The sequence below is a fragment of the Arvicanthis niloticus genome, chromosome 6, assembly GCF_011762505.2.
Source record: "Arvicanthis niloticus isolate mArvNil1 chromosome 6, mArvNil1.pat.X, whole genome shotgun sequence".
NCBI classification, from domain to species: Eukaryota; Metazoa; Chordata; class Mammalia; order Rodentia; family Muridae; genus Arvicanthis; species Arvicanthis niloticus.
Window position 1 is genome coordinate 13,839,957 of NC_047663.1, and position 16,148 is coordinate 13,856,104.

Below are 16,148 nucleotides of genomic sequence, written 5' to 3' on the forward strand. Positions count from 1 at the left end.
ATATTTATAAATTTCCTTTATATTAAAATATGATTCACTAAATTAAACTATTCTCCAATGTGAGTAAGAGAGTGTTGGTTGATGAAAAATATTTGAATAAATCAGAGTGTTGATTTCCACCAATTTGGATGTTTTTTCTAAAACATGATCTTAGACAAACCCAGACTGAACATATTAAACAAGGGTGATAAAATTTGATGTACATTTTAGCAAGTATAATTATCACATAATAATATATTCTGTTGCTAAAAAGTGTAAAAAAACTGACACATACACATATAATAATTAACTAATAAGATGAGGATGGTGACTGTTCTTAGATGTATTACAAGTGATATCCTTATATAGAAAAGGGGGATTACTAGTATAAAATTTAATTTGCTATTATTATAATCATATTCACCAAAAGGATGTTTCTAATTGGCCAGACTCACATAGAGAAAGATAACTACACAGCAATGGTTGACTTTCAGTATATAATATGATACACATTTAGAAGAAGCTGAAATGATTTTTATTTTTTATTATCTTCATTCTCAGGATCTGATAGAAGAGAACAGCAAACAAAGGCATGGTATCTGAAACAGACACTGCAGTGGTGTTCTGCCAGCTAAGGACTGCAAATAGTCTTTCTTACAAAATGGCCTCCAATGCTAAACATGATGAACCAAATGTTAGCTGAAAATCAAGTACCTCTGGAAATAAAAAATGAAACAATCTAATATGTAAAATACATGTGTTTTTTTCTACATCAAATACCATGGTAGGCTTTATTTTTATTTTCTATTTTGAAAAACATCAAGCCATTTTGTGTATTTTTAATTTGTGAATGGAATTCAGTAACTCTAAGGTATCATACATTAAATTTTTTAGGCCACAATCATAAGAAGACATAATATAAAAATTAAGTAGCTACTTAAAGGATACTGAGTTAATATCCTCAGGGAAGCACCATAGACACACATTTTTAGTATTTTAGTAGCCTTGATGAGATTTTTTTTTAAATGTAGTTATTAATAAAAGTTCTTTAAAATTATATTCTCCAAACACAACTAGGTAACAATGTGTACCAAATTATTTTCATTTTGCTTAGGAATAAATTGACTCCAAGTTTGTATTGCTTACTGGCATTCCCATGACAGCAATCTCAATTAGTAAAACGCTCAAGAAAAACACAAACTACGTAAAATCTCCTAAAACCAAAGCATCTAAAACAGTCAGAGTCTTTACAATGAGTACTTTGATGAACATAAACCCAGTTAACAGCCATACTGCACCATTCCTATGGTTGAATTACACATAATAGTTCTGAAATTTCTCTTTTGTTATGATCAGATGAACCGCGCCCTACATGGCAGATACGGCATATGCAAAATCAGAAAGATTTCCTATAAATTTGGCCTCCAGTGTGTCGGCTTTCTACCACAGCACCAAAATAGTCAGCAGTTAAGCAAACTAATGAATTTCACTGTATCTATTATGCAATTTTTCTATGCAAACAGATCCTATTCTGACCCAGACCTTGTGTCCCTTATCATGGGAGGACAATGGTAAGGTTAACATGTCTGAAGGAGAACATAAGTTTGAAAATAGTCTTTAAAAAAATCAAATGACCGAATATAAAAAACAACAGCATATATTTTCTAAAGGTTCTAATGAGGTTAATAGCAAAAATATAATAAATGTTATTAGAAACCACATAATTGTTCTTGGACCATGCGTATTATAATAATCACCTGTTAGTAAGCACACAGCCATAAAGCAATTAAAATATACGTTTCCTAAAAATGTATATTATTGACAGAAAATCTGATCAAGTATGCTCCTATTGTACCAATTACTCTCTGAAATAAGACAAACCAAGGTCAAATGAAAAATAGCCAACTCCCATTCTTTGCCTTACCGCCAGCTGCTCTCCACTCAAAAAATTAACATCTTCTTTAATTAAAATTTTGAGGTTTAATTAGAATTTTGAGGTTTGAGGTTTAGGTAATTACAGAATTGCTTAAACACATACCAAACCAGAAGATATATTTTGCTATTTGGAAATTCTATTATTTTAGAAGGAAGGAAAACTAGGGCTTAACTTTAGTGTGGTTAGCATGCTTGGATTTCAATGGTAAAAGAGGTCTTTGGACCTACTAGATGATATGGTTTCATTAGAAAAGAAAATTATCTTTTTATTGTTGTCAATTGCTCTTAAATTTTTCTTTAATAGAATTTCACAGCAATCTGCTCAAGAGGATATACTAAAGGCCCTTGATAATATATACCCTAAAGAATGTATTGTACCACAAAGATACATACCCAATAAGATTTTTTTCATCTGAAATTTATAAAGATAATTTTCCATGCTGACAGTGCACATTTCATCCATAAGTTTGAAGAGTCAAATGCTACCACAGCTGGGGGTTATTCTGCCAAATGGCTTCCAACAGGGACTACAGAGATGGAGGCTAGGAGGCATGTGTGTGTGTGTGCAGGAAAAAGCAACAGCTCTGATGGGAAAGAGCACTCCTCTGGAGTCATTTGTATCAATTACCATCCAAGAAAGGTAATCAAACATAGAGTCTCGTGGAGAAAAGCAACAATAGGCTGGAGAAGCAAATATTAAAGCAGCTACTTGATTGCCTTCAGAGATTAAAACAAAAAGCCAGGGGTGAGGCTAATATATTTCTTAGGGATTTTCTAAGGCTGAGGGGAGGGGTAAGGGGCATACCTTTAAAAAAAATCATGAAAGGAATTGAGACAAGATTATAAAAAAGGGACCAAGTTATAGCACGCCATGGGATTTTTAATCTGGCTACCTGTGGTTTCTGTAGTTAAAGCCTTATTCATCCTCCAAACGGGGGGTGGGGTAGGGGGAGAAAACAAAAAAAAAAAATCACATTTATATGTCAGTTTTGCAAATGATCAAACAGCGTACATCAAGAAGAATAAGAAAACATGAAACGCTGATGACTTTTTAAGATAGACACCCGTTTTAGCAAATATTATTGATAATTACCTGTGCATCTCGTTTCTTGGACTCTTGAATTTGATTTTCGTGCTCCATATTGGCAGCGCGAAGCTGTTTCTCCAGGTTTTCAATTTCCCGATCATGGTCTCGGACTAGGCTATCCTTCTCTGCGCTATGCTGCTGTAATAGGTGCGTCTTCTCCTGTTCATGCTCCAGCTTCAGCTCTACTATCTGATTGGACAATGAGGAGGACAGTTCATCAACAGAACATCCTTGTCGTCATGACAACTCATGTAACAGCTTAATTTTTCTCTAATTTGTCCAAGTTGAAAATTTTATTTTTGCGTCATTATTACCTCACCCTTAAAATACATTCATTTGATGGGGAACATTTTATCTAAAATTCCTAATATTCAAGATACTTGGCATATTCAGGAAATCCTTTGCACTCTGTTGACACTAATGTCTGAACATTGAAAAAATTTATGTTGAATACTAGGTATTTCCTCCCCAAGAACTGGGTATTACCGATCAGCAATGGTTGTAAACGGTTAATAGTCAGTATGCCTTGCTTTCTGCTTGAATATATACATGTAAAAAGCAACAATTAAGTCGATCAGTTCCTTTTATGATTTCCCAATAAAAGATTTGAGCTAAATATGCATCTGGATTATTGTATATACAGTTGTCTTTTAAAAATAAAATGATAAATTTCAAAGCTCTATTATCTCGTTGTCAGCTACGGTACACCAACATAAACAGATGTTATGTCTTCCAGAAGGGCACCTGCTGTGCCGCAAGCCTGCGCCATGATTTCATAAAAAGCACTCTATTCTCAGGATCCTTTCCCAGTCCACTCCACACTGGAGACTGTGACCTTGGCCAGTCTTAGCATCTCCCTGCTAGACTGAATGGCAGCCTGAGACCAAGGGCCTGGTTGCCGCAGCTTTGATACTAATCCTCCCAGACTGTGCACAATGGCACCCTACCTGGCCTGCAAACTATAGCCAGCCAGGCTGTCTTTGAAGCAGGTGATGAATAGGGGACTGCAGGAAGCCAGCTTCCCCAGTGAACTCCAGGCCACACAGCTGCTAAGAACAGTCACTTGGATTTTTCTTCAGTTTTGGTGGATTTCAGGGTGGGGGTGCTGTTATTTAGAATATGTTGTGTTATTTTCAGCGTGAGAATCCATCTTCAAAAAAGCTAACAGTAGGAGTCTGCTCCAAATCGATCTTGTTTCCTGCAATGAATCACCAGACTACCTTATCTTAAAGCTATAGCAGTCATTTCTCCAGGAATGTACACAACACTAAATCTCAGAAGTAATTTTCTATGAATTTTAAAGTTTGAATTCTCTAATTGCAAATAAGAATCAAAAAAAATAAATTAAATTTGCTTTTAGATTATAATGTATGTTTTAAAATATTTTTATTGTGACTTTAGAGTTTGGAAACTAATAATAAATGTATAATTATTCATAAATGTAAATAGCATTTATTAGAAGAAATTAGAAATAAGAATAAAAATAAGAAATTAGAAAAAATTTATGCTAATACTTGAACATACCCACTTATGATTATGTTACAACAGGTCATAAATAATATAGAAAACATGTTTTATATCAGATGTAGTCTAGTGAATTTACTTAAAATTTGGGTGTTTGCTCCTTATATTATTCCAATGTACTAGTAAAGAGAAAAAGTAGTATGTGTTTCTTTATAATATATGCTAAGTGCACCAGGTAGTAAAGAAGAAAGGTTTTTATTGTTTAAAATAAATGTATATGTTTTATTCTGTGGTTTACACACTATAATATTAGTCCCAACAGAAGGCAAGTTAAAGCGTGAGCATTGCTAGAACAGATTTTCAGCACTAACTGTACTAACTACTGAACTCGAATATCTTTAGTTCTTAGACACATTATTATTTCTACTCAGTGTTATAGTATCAAGTATCATTATAATAAATTTAAAACATTAATTAAAATTCTTTAAGCATGTTTTACATGAAGAGAAGTAGAGGGAGGCATAACACATTCTACTGGGGTCTTTGAAATTTTGGGAAAATGGGTATGACTTAAAATTGATAGAAAGCAAAATATTTATAAGTAACCAAATAACCTGCAACTACAATGGAAGAATTATAGAATATTTCCCTTGAAAGGACATATGTCAAGAAATAGGGATAAGGCCACTTGTAATGAATGATGCCCAATTGTTTATCCTCCTTTAATTCACAAGCTTCATACATATATACAATGTATTGTGATTATGTTTACCACATTACTCAGGTTATGCTCCATTCTCTTCCTTCTGAACATTGTCTTCTTCCCACCTAGTCCCCCAGTGGTTGCATTAGAGAAAATGACATCACTTCCTTCAGCAACCATTTGCAGTCAATTAGCTCCCCAAGAAGTACAGGGCTACATGAGTACCTCCTCTATTCACAATGAAAACTTGGAGGGCCAGTCTTATGCATGCAGGTTGGTGTGTGTGTGCATGCATGCGCGAGTGCATGTGTGTGCGCTCATGTGCGCATGTACATGCATTTGCAATGATTGGATGTGAGGCTTGTACCATGGGCTGGAATATACACACCTTATACTGCAAATCAAGCCAAAAGCCTATGGTTGTTGAGGGCATGAGCCCAAGGAAGCAACACATTGCTACTGTCTCCCTAATTGAGCATGCAGTCAGATAGCCATCTAAATGTTTATATCCACAGACAGATGCAGCTTAGCCTGAAGCAGAGAGGATCCTTTTTGTAGAGGGTGATGGTTAAAGCAGATACTAATATGTTATCAGAGCTCTGAGAATAGTAACTAAAGAATACTTAGTCTTGAATAAGGCAATGGTGTCACCCCTACATTCCAATCCCAAGGCCTGGGGAAGAGAGGCTGAAGTCAGGAGGCCAAGGATGGAGAAGACTGTCATGATACACCCCTGTCCCAGGATGACACTGCTGACCTCTTCTACAATCTAGTGACAGTCTGCTCCCATCCAAACTCAGCATCTTTCTAACCTCACTTACCATAGTGTTCTGATAGCCTGTTCAATTATTCTGTATTGGTCAAATGTGTTTTATCACTTAAAAAAACAAACAAACAGAAAAGAGTAACTAGAATTTCAACTGTAAAAATGGATGTTAATGAATTGTTAGTTTAATATTTTTCCTAGTGAGTCCTCTTAAGGAATAAATATCTAGGTTAGTGAATCCTGGTTTAAGTGCAAGAGCTGAGGACTGTCTGCTTACTTACAGACTACGCAGCTGACTTCTAAATGTCCTAAGGATCTTCTGAATTCAGCCTAGGTTTCTTCACTGTCATATTCTCCTGTCTTCTCTAGTTAAATGGCAGAGTCCACAGGAAAAGCCCAAATATTCTGGAAATATTGTGAAGACGATATTCATAATCGTGAAGTACATCACTGGGGTGGAACTATGTTAGAAACTAAAGCTTTGCTAGACCCTGGTTCTTCCATATCAACTGGACAGTAGAGTGGTCCTTCAACTTTGTAGTGTGGTCCTTGACTCAGGAGCACAGCTCTCAGGGAAGCATTAAGTAGCATACTTATTGTCTTGGACTGGTGGATACTTTTGGTGGAACAGAGTCTCAGAGTTAATGTAGACATGGAGTTAGACTGTGGAAAATGGCCAAGTTGTAAAATCAGATAACATCCACATGGCTGAGTACTGAGTAATCAGTGAGATTCTGAGTCAAGGGAAGTGGGGAGACCCAGGCCTTTGTAGAGGCAAAGGGGTATGGGATGCACAGAGACAGAGACTGGCTAAAGAAGTCCCCATAAAGAGCTAAGAGAGTTACAAATTTCTAAGAGGCATGGAACAGCTAAAAGCATGTTTGGACATCTATAAAACATTGTGTCAAGATAAAATGAGTGTCAGAGCAATGGCTCAATGGTTAAGACCTCTTCTTACTTCTTCTAAAGACCTGGGTTCCATTCCCAGCTTACATAAGGGTGGCTCACAAGCACTTATATCTCCAGCTCCAGGGGATCTCACACCCTTTCCTCGCTTCCATGGGCACTACCACCATCCACATATGACATACATTTACACAGACACATATGTAAAAATAATACAAAAATAATTATTTTTAAATGAAAAAAGAAATAAAATAATTTAGCAAAGATCAAAAAAAAAAAAAAAAAAAAAAAAAGAAAGAAAGAAAAAGAAAAAGGAGGCCCTTCAAACTTAAGGAGAAAATCTACCTTATAAATCAAGAACAAGTATGGGGAAAACTCAACAAGAGGATGAGTACAATGAACAAACAACTCAGAACCAGAAAATAAGAAAGAGAATTTAGTACAGACCAAAATAAATCCATCATCAAACTAATCTAAATTAGAAGCAACAGGAAGTGGTATAAGCATGGCTGAAAATCTCACAGACAATGGGCCATAGAAAAACCATGGCAAAGGTGCAGAGAAAATAGAAAGAAAGTAAGAAAAAGAAACCTATGTAGTGTGCAGGTATGAACATTGAAAACTTCCCTAAAATAAACTAAGATATCAGAAGTGTGCACTGTGCAAAAGGAAAATGAATTACAATGAGGAGAATGGCTCTGGGTATCACTAAGTTCAAACATGGGCAACAACCTCAGATCTAAACCAGTCATGCAAACAGAAAGAGTTGCAGGTAAGATTTGAGAAACTATGCGATGACTAGAAAAGCTAAAAGTAATATTTATTGTCAAAAGACAATGTGACATTGTACACAAAGCTTTGGAGGAAAAGGATTGCCAGAGAGTGTGGTGCCCAGTGAAACCACCCTTTACACACTTGGCAATTACTGGATTGGCCACATAGTGACCACACTGTGAGCTCTTGCAAAGATGTTCAATGACAAGATCTCGTCACACCCAAACTGCAAGTAAACTGATTTAAATAAACCCACATCCATATAACTGTAGGAAGGGTCATAGGACACTATGTATTTTATATATATATATGTGTACATATATACATATATATACACACATATACACATATAATATACATATATATAATCACAGACCCCAACAATGGATGATTAATGCCATACATGACAGACTGAGAGGAGCAGCAAAGAAGTCTCAACAAGTTAACTTGAGTTTTTGTAGTAGGAAATAACTAATGTCCTCCAAATAATTTAAAGCACTGTAAACTTGATGTGTCATAATCAGGATTCTTTTACCATCCTAAGAACTCATACCTTATATGAAAAAATAGCTTTCTAAACTTCAGAAATGCTTCAACTTCTTTTATTCTCCATCAAAATTCACATAAAATTAAATTTTACAATTAAATAAAACTGGCAAGTATGGTATGGTCCTGTTCTAAAAATCTGTTTTTATCTCTAACCTCCTAATTCTTAAATTTATCAATGTCATGAAATTTATGAAGTGATATAATTAACAACAGCCATTTCTGGAGGTTATGAGTGAAGCTAGTTCCCATGTCATGCTGCAACAGCTCCCACTGGACGAATGTTTCCATGGAGTGCTACAAGAGTATTCTAACAAGGCATGCACTCTTCCTCCAAAGCAATGGTTTCTGGGTCTGTAAACTCATGTGGATGTATCTAGGTGAAGGAGTGGTGATTTTCTACTTAACTAGACAACTAAAACTTGTTCAATAACTCTGGACTTTGCCCTCATATTTTGCAAGCCAATAACTCCTCTCATTGGCTCTGTGTCTATCTTATTCCTGGAAAACCATGTTCTATCTATTAGCACTAGAGACCTTGTGCGGAAAGACCCTTCATCTGTAGGCTTCTCTGATCATACTGCCTTGCACCAGACACTAGGTATCCCATGTGTTGAATGCCATTTTTGGTCCCTACCATGTTGTTGAAAGTAGGTAGCCCAATTCCAAAGAAACTTCCTGCATCTGTCCACTGGAACACAGAAGAAACCAAGACAGCAGGAGCTGCTTAATGGAACCAGTATTCCCACCAACAGTGAGGTCCTCTAGAGGGGGTAATATCAGCATCTAGGCCCCTCCTGGGATAGGTTTTCTGGGCTAAGTGGCAAAAACTACCCTGGTATTTTCATTTCCTGTTTTAACTCTCCTCCAACATTTTGCCAGGGAGTTCTGGTACCTCCACCATGGGTCAACACAACTGGAAGAGCAGTGAAGCTCAGTACTAAAAACTATCAAAAACTACTGTAAATATTTCTATTAAAAACTAGGCTATATTTAGTATGTGTGTGTTTGTGCGCGCGCGGCAGAGTATAACTTGAAGGGGTCTGTTGTTTCCTTCCACCATATGGGTCCTAGAGACTGAACTCAGGTAGTAGCATTGGTGGCAAGAGCATTTACTGCTAAGCTATCTCACAACTCTAGTGACATTTTTTAGATGACAAATTAAAGCAATTAAATTATTGTGGGTTCTGATCATCACACTAATAGTTTAAGGGATAGTTTACTTTGAGACATTAGTCATTAAAAGACAGGATTTTTTTTTCTATAGGGCTTACTAGGCAACATTTTAATACCATGCCACATTCCACTTGAGTGCTCGCTATAGAAAATTTTCATTTCTTGCACATGAAATTTAGTATTACTCTTATACTTCTGGTACAACATGATATAAGATCCACACTAAGACAGGTAGAACCTTTATACTTTCTATTCCTGAGACACAGACCTAACATCATCATCTGGTTCTAGCTCTGAGCAGCTTGTATTTCCAAAAGGCCACATCTAAAATGTTAAAATGAGCTACACCATTCTCTAGGACCCTAGACATTCAGCTCGAGTAGGGTAAAATTTACTGTGAGTTTGGCATGATTTCACCAGACTGGTTTTATGTCTTTACAAAAGGAGTTGGCATCTTTTAAAATTTATGCTACAAAATGTGCTACTCTGTTGCATAAGAAAATGATTTCCTTAAATGTGCCCTTCATTCAGGACATATACAACCCTCTCAGTGTCTTTGGAGCCAAAGTGAAAATACTATAATACAAAAATCTGACAGTTTGATATGATTTTGTGACTGTTACAAAATTCCTCCTAGAGAGAGTATGTAATATCTACCCCTTCTTCTATGGTCCCAATGGCAAACTGGGGCACAATTCCTCGAAAGTTCACTCTGAAGAACCAAGGCGTTTGTTGGGCTTCTTTATGAAGTATAGAAAGGAACACTTACAAGGTTGTGGAAACTTCTCCCCCAAAGGTTTTACAACAAGCATGAGGGTCTCCATAGCTGTACAAATGGAGCTCCCCTCTCCTAATCTTTTCTGACCTATTAGTGTATCCTTCCAAGAGGCCACAGCAATCACACCAGAGTTACATGCAACAGGCAGTAGAGAGTAGTGGATGAGGGTCTTGTGATCCTCTCCATCCTTCATTGGGGTGGATATGAATAAACAGTCAACAAGCACAACTGAAAAATCCTTTTGCATGGAGGGCCAGACTACACTCTCCAAGATGTCAGTTGCTTGGTTTTGAGAATACTTATGCATAACATCTAAATCTTGACAAAAATAGGCACAAAAGTATTTTTCCCTACTAAAAAAGGCTGAGTTATAGCTTAGCTGGAAAAGTACTTGTCTTGCAAACATGAGCACATACGTTCAATACCCAATGCCTACATAACAGAGCTAAGCATGGAGACACTCTTCCAATCCCAGTTCTGGGGAGGGCGAGTCAGGTGACCACTGGGGCTCACTGGCCAGCCAGTCTAGACAAGTCCCAGGGCACTGAGAAACCCTGAGTGCTCTGTATGAGCCTGGTCTTTTCCACATGAGTGTATGCTAATCTCCACACACAGGAATATGCACCATGTTAGCTACCCTACATGCAAAAGAGCAAAAGGAAGCCAGTGTAGAAACATAATCTATCATCTGTGGATGGCTGTGAGGCTCCAGGATTCAAGATTTCCTACAAGAAAAAGAATCATCCATGGAATCTGTCGAACCACAATTCATTTTAGCTGGAAAGTTTTGTTTTAAAATGTAGTATGACATGATGACTGTTCTGGAGATGGTGTAGGGCTTGGCAGCACACTCTTTTTCCTCTCAGTCAATTGTCAATACCAAGGAAAAGAAATACCTCTTGAAGGTTTGGCTGTTCAGGATGCACTGCGAGCCAGAGGTTGGAAGCAAGTCTGACTCAGACTTAGCAGAGTGGTCTCTCACACAGTTAACACTCATCACTTTCTCCCAGTGTTGATGAATGAAGCACCATGTATTCTATCTGAGTAGTAAGTGCTCTACAACTGAGCTGAGCCCCACCCTAGATTCTCACTGAACACTTCAAAATACTTACAGGCCCAGGGGTGATGATTAGCAAAAATAATCCTGCATGTTAAAGCTTGCAGAAACATGGCTATAATTTCTCTATGCTAGATATTAATGGAAACTCAGGAAGCATTTCTTGTTTCAATAATGCTCAACTCAAGTGAGAATGATAAGCACTCTTAGTTAAGAATTCAACTTTGTAGACAGAGTTCAATTTTGGGATGGGACCACATCCTAACTTTATATTTCTGTTAATTTTACATCTGTCTCTCTGAAGTGCATTCAGTTCTAGATGAAGTGTAGACTGCCTTAATCAAATATATCACTGCTGTTGGAGGAATATTAACTAGGAACTAGGATAACCATTCAAGTTTGTCACTACATATGGAATTGGGAAAAACAGACTCATCAAAGTTTAGAAACTCCTCCTTCACCCACAATAATTCATAATCATTCATCATTTTAAATTGGACAATGTGGGATCCAGGAACAAACAAAGAATAGAATCAGGGCTGGAGAGATAGTTCAGTTGGTAAAGCTTTTGCTTGTGCAAGCATAAACACCTGAGCCCCATTCCTAGAACATGTAAACAAAGCCAGGTGCTGTGTCACAGACTAGTGGTCCCAGTGCTAGGGCAGGACAGAGACAGGTAGATCCACAGTGCTCACTGGGCAGCCACACTGGGCTAATAAGTGAGCTTCAGACCACCGAGAAACCCTGTATTAAAGGAGGAACAACACCTGAGGTGGACTTCTGACCTTCACATGTGCGCATCATCAGTCACTGGTTCTACCCACTCTCTTACAACATAAAATGTCACTCTCACAAGTGAGCCATCACTGTCTGTACATTACTTTTTTATTTCTTTGGATCATTCTCACTTTAAGTATGTTTGGAATCTATTTCCTGTTTAAAGTCTTTCCCTTGACCCCAGAAGGCCTGGAGCTCTCACTTCATTTCTTTGCTCTCCTGCGTTTCTCCAAAGCACAGCTCATACCCTGCTCTCTCTCCAGCCATACTCTCCAGGTTTTGTTCCCACATTCAACTAGAACTGGACTAGTTGCCTAAAGATCCACTCACCAAATTCAATAGGTCTCATTTTCCACCTAATGCCCCCTCTTGGCAAGGCCTGAAACAAAAGGCTACTCACATCCCCCTTCTCTGAGGACACCCTAGTTCTTTCACTTCACTGGCTGCTCTTCTAAGTCTCTTCTGTTGACGTGTCTACATCTTTCCCACCTCTAACTGTTGTCATGACCTTGGGTTCAGTCTTGGAGCTTTCTGTCTGAATACTCCTATTTCAGCATTTTCCAGTTGCTCAGTAGGAACAATCTTGTTTCATCTACATTCCACAAACACTGACAAATTCTGCTGACCTGAACCCCCAGCATGATCACTTGTCATTGCTTCCCATTTCCACCACAGTCCCAGCCATGGTGGTTATGTCGGCTAGTTACTATGTTAACTTGATTCAAGCTAGAATGTTTCAGGAAGAAAATATCAGTTGATCAAATGTTCCCACCAGACTAGACTACAGGACATTTTCTTGGTTAGTGATTGATGTACAAGACCCAGCCTATTGTAGGTAGTGTTACACCTGAGTGAGGTACTGGATTCTATAAGAAAGCAGCACCCTCTACAGCCTTTGCACCAGTTCCTGTTCCAGGTTTCTGTTGTTTGACTTCTTGCCTTGACTTTCCTTAGTGATAGACTATGGTGTAGAACTCTAGGTGGAAATAAACCCTTTCCTCCTCAAGCTGTTTTTGGTCATGGTGTTTAATCACAGTAATAGAATCCCTAACTAAGAGTGGTCTATTACCAAACTACTACTATCATCTCCAAATGTACTTCTCTGCTTCCTTTCCTTCCTCCATTACAGGGGCCACAAAAATACTTGAAAAAAAAAACATAGCTGGCAGATCTTGCTCAAACATCCCCATAGTTTCTCATCATACTTGGAATGAAATCCAAGCTCCATGCAGTCTGTTGTAGCACTGTGCAGGACGGACGTTCTGGCTGCACTGATGCAGATCCTTTCTTAGCTCACTCCACTGCAGCCACAGAACAACCTGCTGCAGTCTCAGGAAGCTCTGATACCTGCCTAGAATACGATTCCCTCACCTTGGGCTGTGCAATGGGTTTTTTCTTCACTTCCCTTGGGGAATAAGTCCAGTATCAGTTCATTATAGTCCTCTGCTGCCAACCTACCTAACAATAACTCTTCATGTAGACACCCCTTCACTCACAATCACAAGAGCCAGCTTTATGGACTTTGAAAACCCTGGTCACTGCCTCATTTTAACACAATAAAATTTCAAATCAAATTCTTCACTGTCACATCCTAATCCTTTGGAACAATGATTAATGAAAGCGTTTTCTCCATAAACATGAATTAATTATGAGAAACCATTGACTTCAGTTCATATTTTAATCTAACAAGACAATGCAAAGAGTTACTATCCAGGAAGAATTGTTAAATGAATTACCTCTAAATGAAACAGATATACTCCATACTCCAGTCACTTCCTTCATCCTTGCCCTCCTAATTCACATCCTTTTTTTACCAGTCTTTAATCTAGGTGGGAAAACATCAGCTGCTCCCTACCCCTTACCACACACAAGAAGAAGGCGTGTGTTTTGCCTTTCACAAAGCCTGTGTCTCCAAACCACATACTTGGCTCATCCACACACCCAAGGCCTGGTAGCATCACTACTTGGATCTCTGACTTTGACAACTTAATGGCTAGAAATAGAGTTCTTATCCTTCAGCCTGTAGGAACAATATGTTCCAGAAGAAAAACTATTCATTATAGATTGCAGATCAGGGATATAGCTCGGCGGTAGAGAACTTGATTAGCATACATGAAGCCCTGGGGTCCATCCCAGCACTGGAAATAAAGAACAAAACAAAGAAAAAATCAAATGTAAAAGAAAAGCTAAGCAAAATATATATATATATTGCCTTTCCAAAAAGAATAAAGTAAATACAAAGAGAAAAATAGCAATACGCTATACAGGGTGCACAATAAATTATACACCTCTATAGAATTTTAAAAATCACATGAAAGTACATTTTCATAAGATTTTAGGGAGAATTAAAAATTTTTCATCACTAACCACATCTAGGACCTCAATAATAAAGAAACATTTTCTTTTAATTTTAGATCATTCTGGCAATCACCAAAGGAATCCAGTTAAATCAGCATTTCTTCCCTGTAATTCTTTAGTCTCAAACACTATTGCCCTCTCTCAAAAGGACACACTTCTAGTGACAAAAACACTATAAGTGTGTTAATCTGCCAACATCCACTCCTTTCCTCTCTTCTTACAGCAAGGCCCCTGTCCCTCTGCTCCCTCAGCAATCAACTCAAGCTGTGATGAGGACCCAGACCCGCCTACACTTTCCAAAGGCCACTGACTAAATGAATACATTTTAATATCTCTGTCTCTGTTTCTCTCTGTCTGTCTATGTCTCTGTCTGTCTGTTTCTCTTTCCATCTCCTTCTCCCTCTCTCTCTCTCTCTCCCCTCTCCCCTACTCTGTTTCCTATTCAGTGTAGATTAAACAGCACCCTTCAATGTCCCAATGGTCTTAACTGAAAAGTTCGCATTTGCATGTCTTACAGAATGGCCAGCTTGTCTCTGCCACTGTGTTTGTTTCAAATCATTCAAACCATAGCCTTGCTAGAATGGATCCATGTTTGTTTCTCATAGTCACTAACAATAAACACTTATTCTTTCTGAAAATTGTGACCACTTGTTTATCTGCTGAACAACATTTCTCTTTAAAGACTTTGTAGTATAAAGGGAAGATATAAAATAGAAGATTAAAGAATGGTAAGATAGAGTTTCCAAAAACACATTTCCATGGTTCAGGAAATCCTAGCATGCCTAGCTGACTGTTTGTTTCCAACATGAATGAAGTCTGTGAAGAGACAATTAGAATTGTCTTTCTGTTCCAATGGCTTATACAGGAAAGGAACAGGAAATCCCAATGAAAGCTTGGGCTTTACAGTATATTTGTGAGTATTTTCCCATGTGTTTGATGTTTCTTCTTCCACATCTTACACTTTGTGCCTACATTTGGCCCAAGATAATATTCTTTGCTTTTCTAAAATTATTATAGCTCCAAGAAAGATGCTTTCTATAATGGGAGGAGCTCAAAAACCAAGACCAGAGAAGGAAACTGAGGCCCAGAAGGCAGAAGTCACTCACTTCCTCTGAATGTCAGTTCCTTCATTATAAACTGTAAGGACTGACTGGGAAAGTGCTTCTGAAACTTTGCCACTGAAGAACCTCCCAGCAGCAGCAAAGATGACTAGTACCTCTCAGGGACCTGAGGCCACAGTCAGAAGTAGACTGTGAACTGAAAGCTTCATTAAAATGTTCAATTTCATAAAGAAATAGTGAGAACTTTGCATTTTTACAAGGCAGAAAGTCTTATGTTTGTTTTAATAGGAATATTACCTCAATATTAAAGCCACAGACTTTCTGTTAAAATAATCATGTGAATCCACACTCTAGGAAGCAGGTAAGGAGCCTCACATAATCATGTATTCTCCACACCAGGGGTCACCCTGCCCCAGTGAGAGAAGAAAGGGCTTGGGTACAGATGCTATAGTCACACTGTCTGTATTTACCTTTGGAGAAAAGTAAGACAAAATAGTAGAAACCTGCCACTCTTTGATTTGAATGGTAACTGGAAAAGTAGGTGGAAGTGTTGTATGAGAAAATCTGGTAAGGCAGAAATGTAAGGAATGAGTCTGTCATGGCACCAGCAAGTTTACATCTCTCATGGAGAGGCTGAGACCAGACAAGCAGAAAGCCACACAATGTTCAATATAGAAGGGACCTTCACGATGAGATGGTCCCAAATGCACAGCTATCTTCACAATCCTCACAAAAGATATTTGACATGCTTGACACTGGAAAACACACTGGCTCAAGACTT

General features: G+C 37.9%; 1 protein-coding gene across 3 annotated transcripts in view; it reads right to left on the bottom strand.

Moving 5' to 3' along the window:
- Positions 1-16,148, bottom strand: part of Cep112 (centrosomal protein 112) — a 407,052-nt gene that overhangs the window by 221,043 nt on the left and 169,861 nt on the right. For all 3 annotated transcript variants that reach the window (XM_034505950.2, XM_076935566.1, XM_076935567.1), the window contains exon 20: positions 3,008-3,190. In XM_034505950.2, the coding sequence (XP_034361841.2) occupies positions 3,008-3,190 (183 nt within the window). The remainder of the gene's footprint in view (positions 1-3,007; positions 3,191-16,148) is intronic.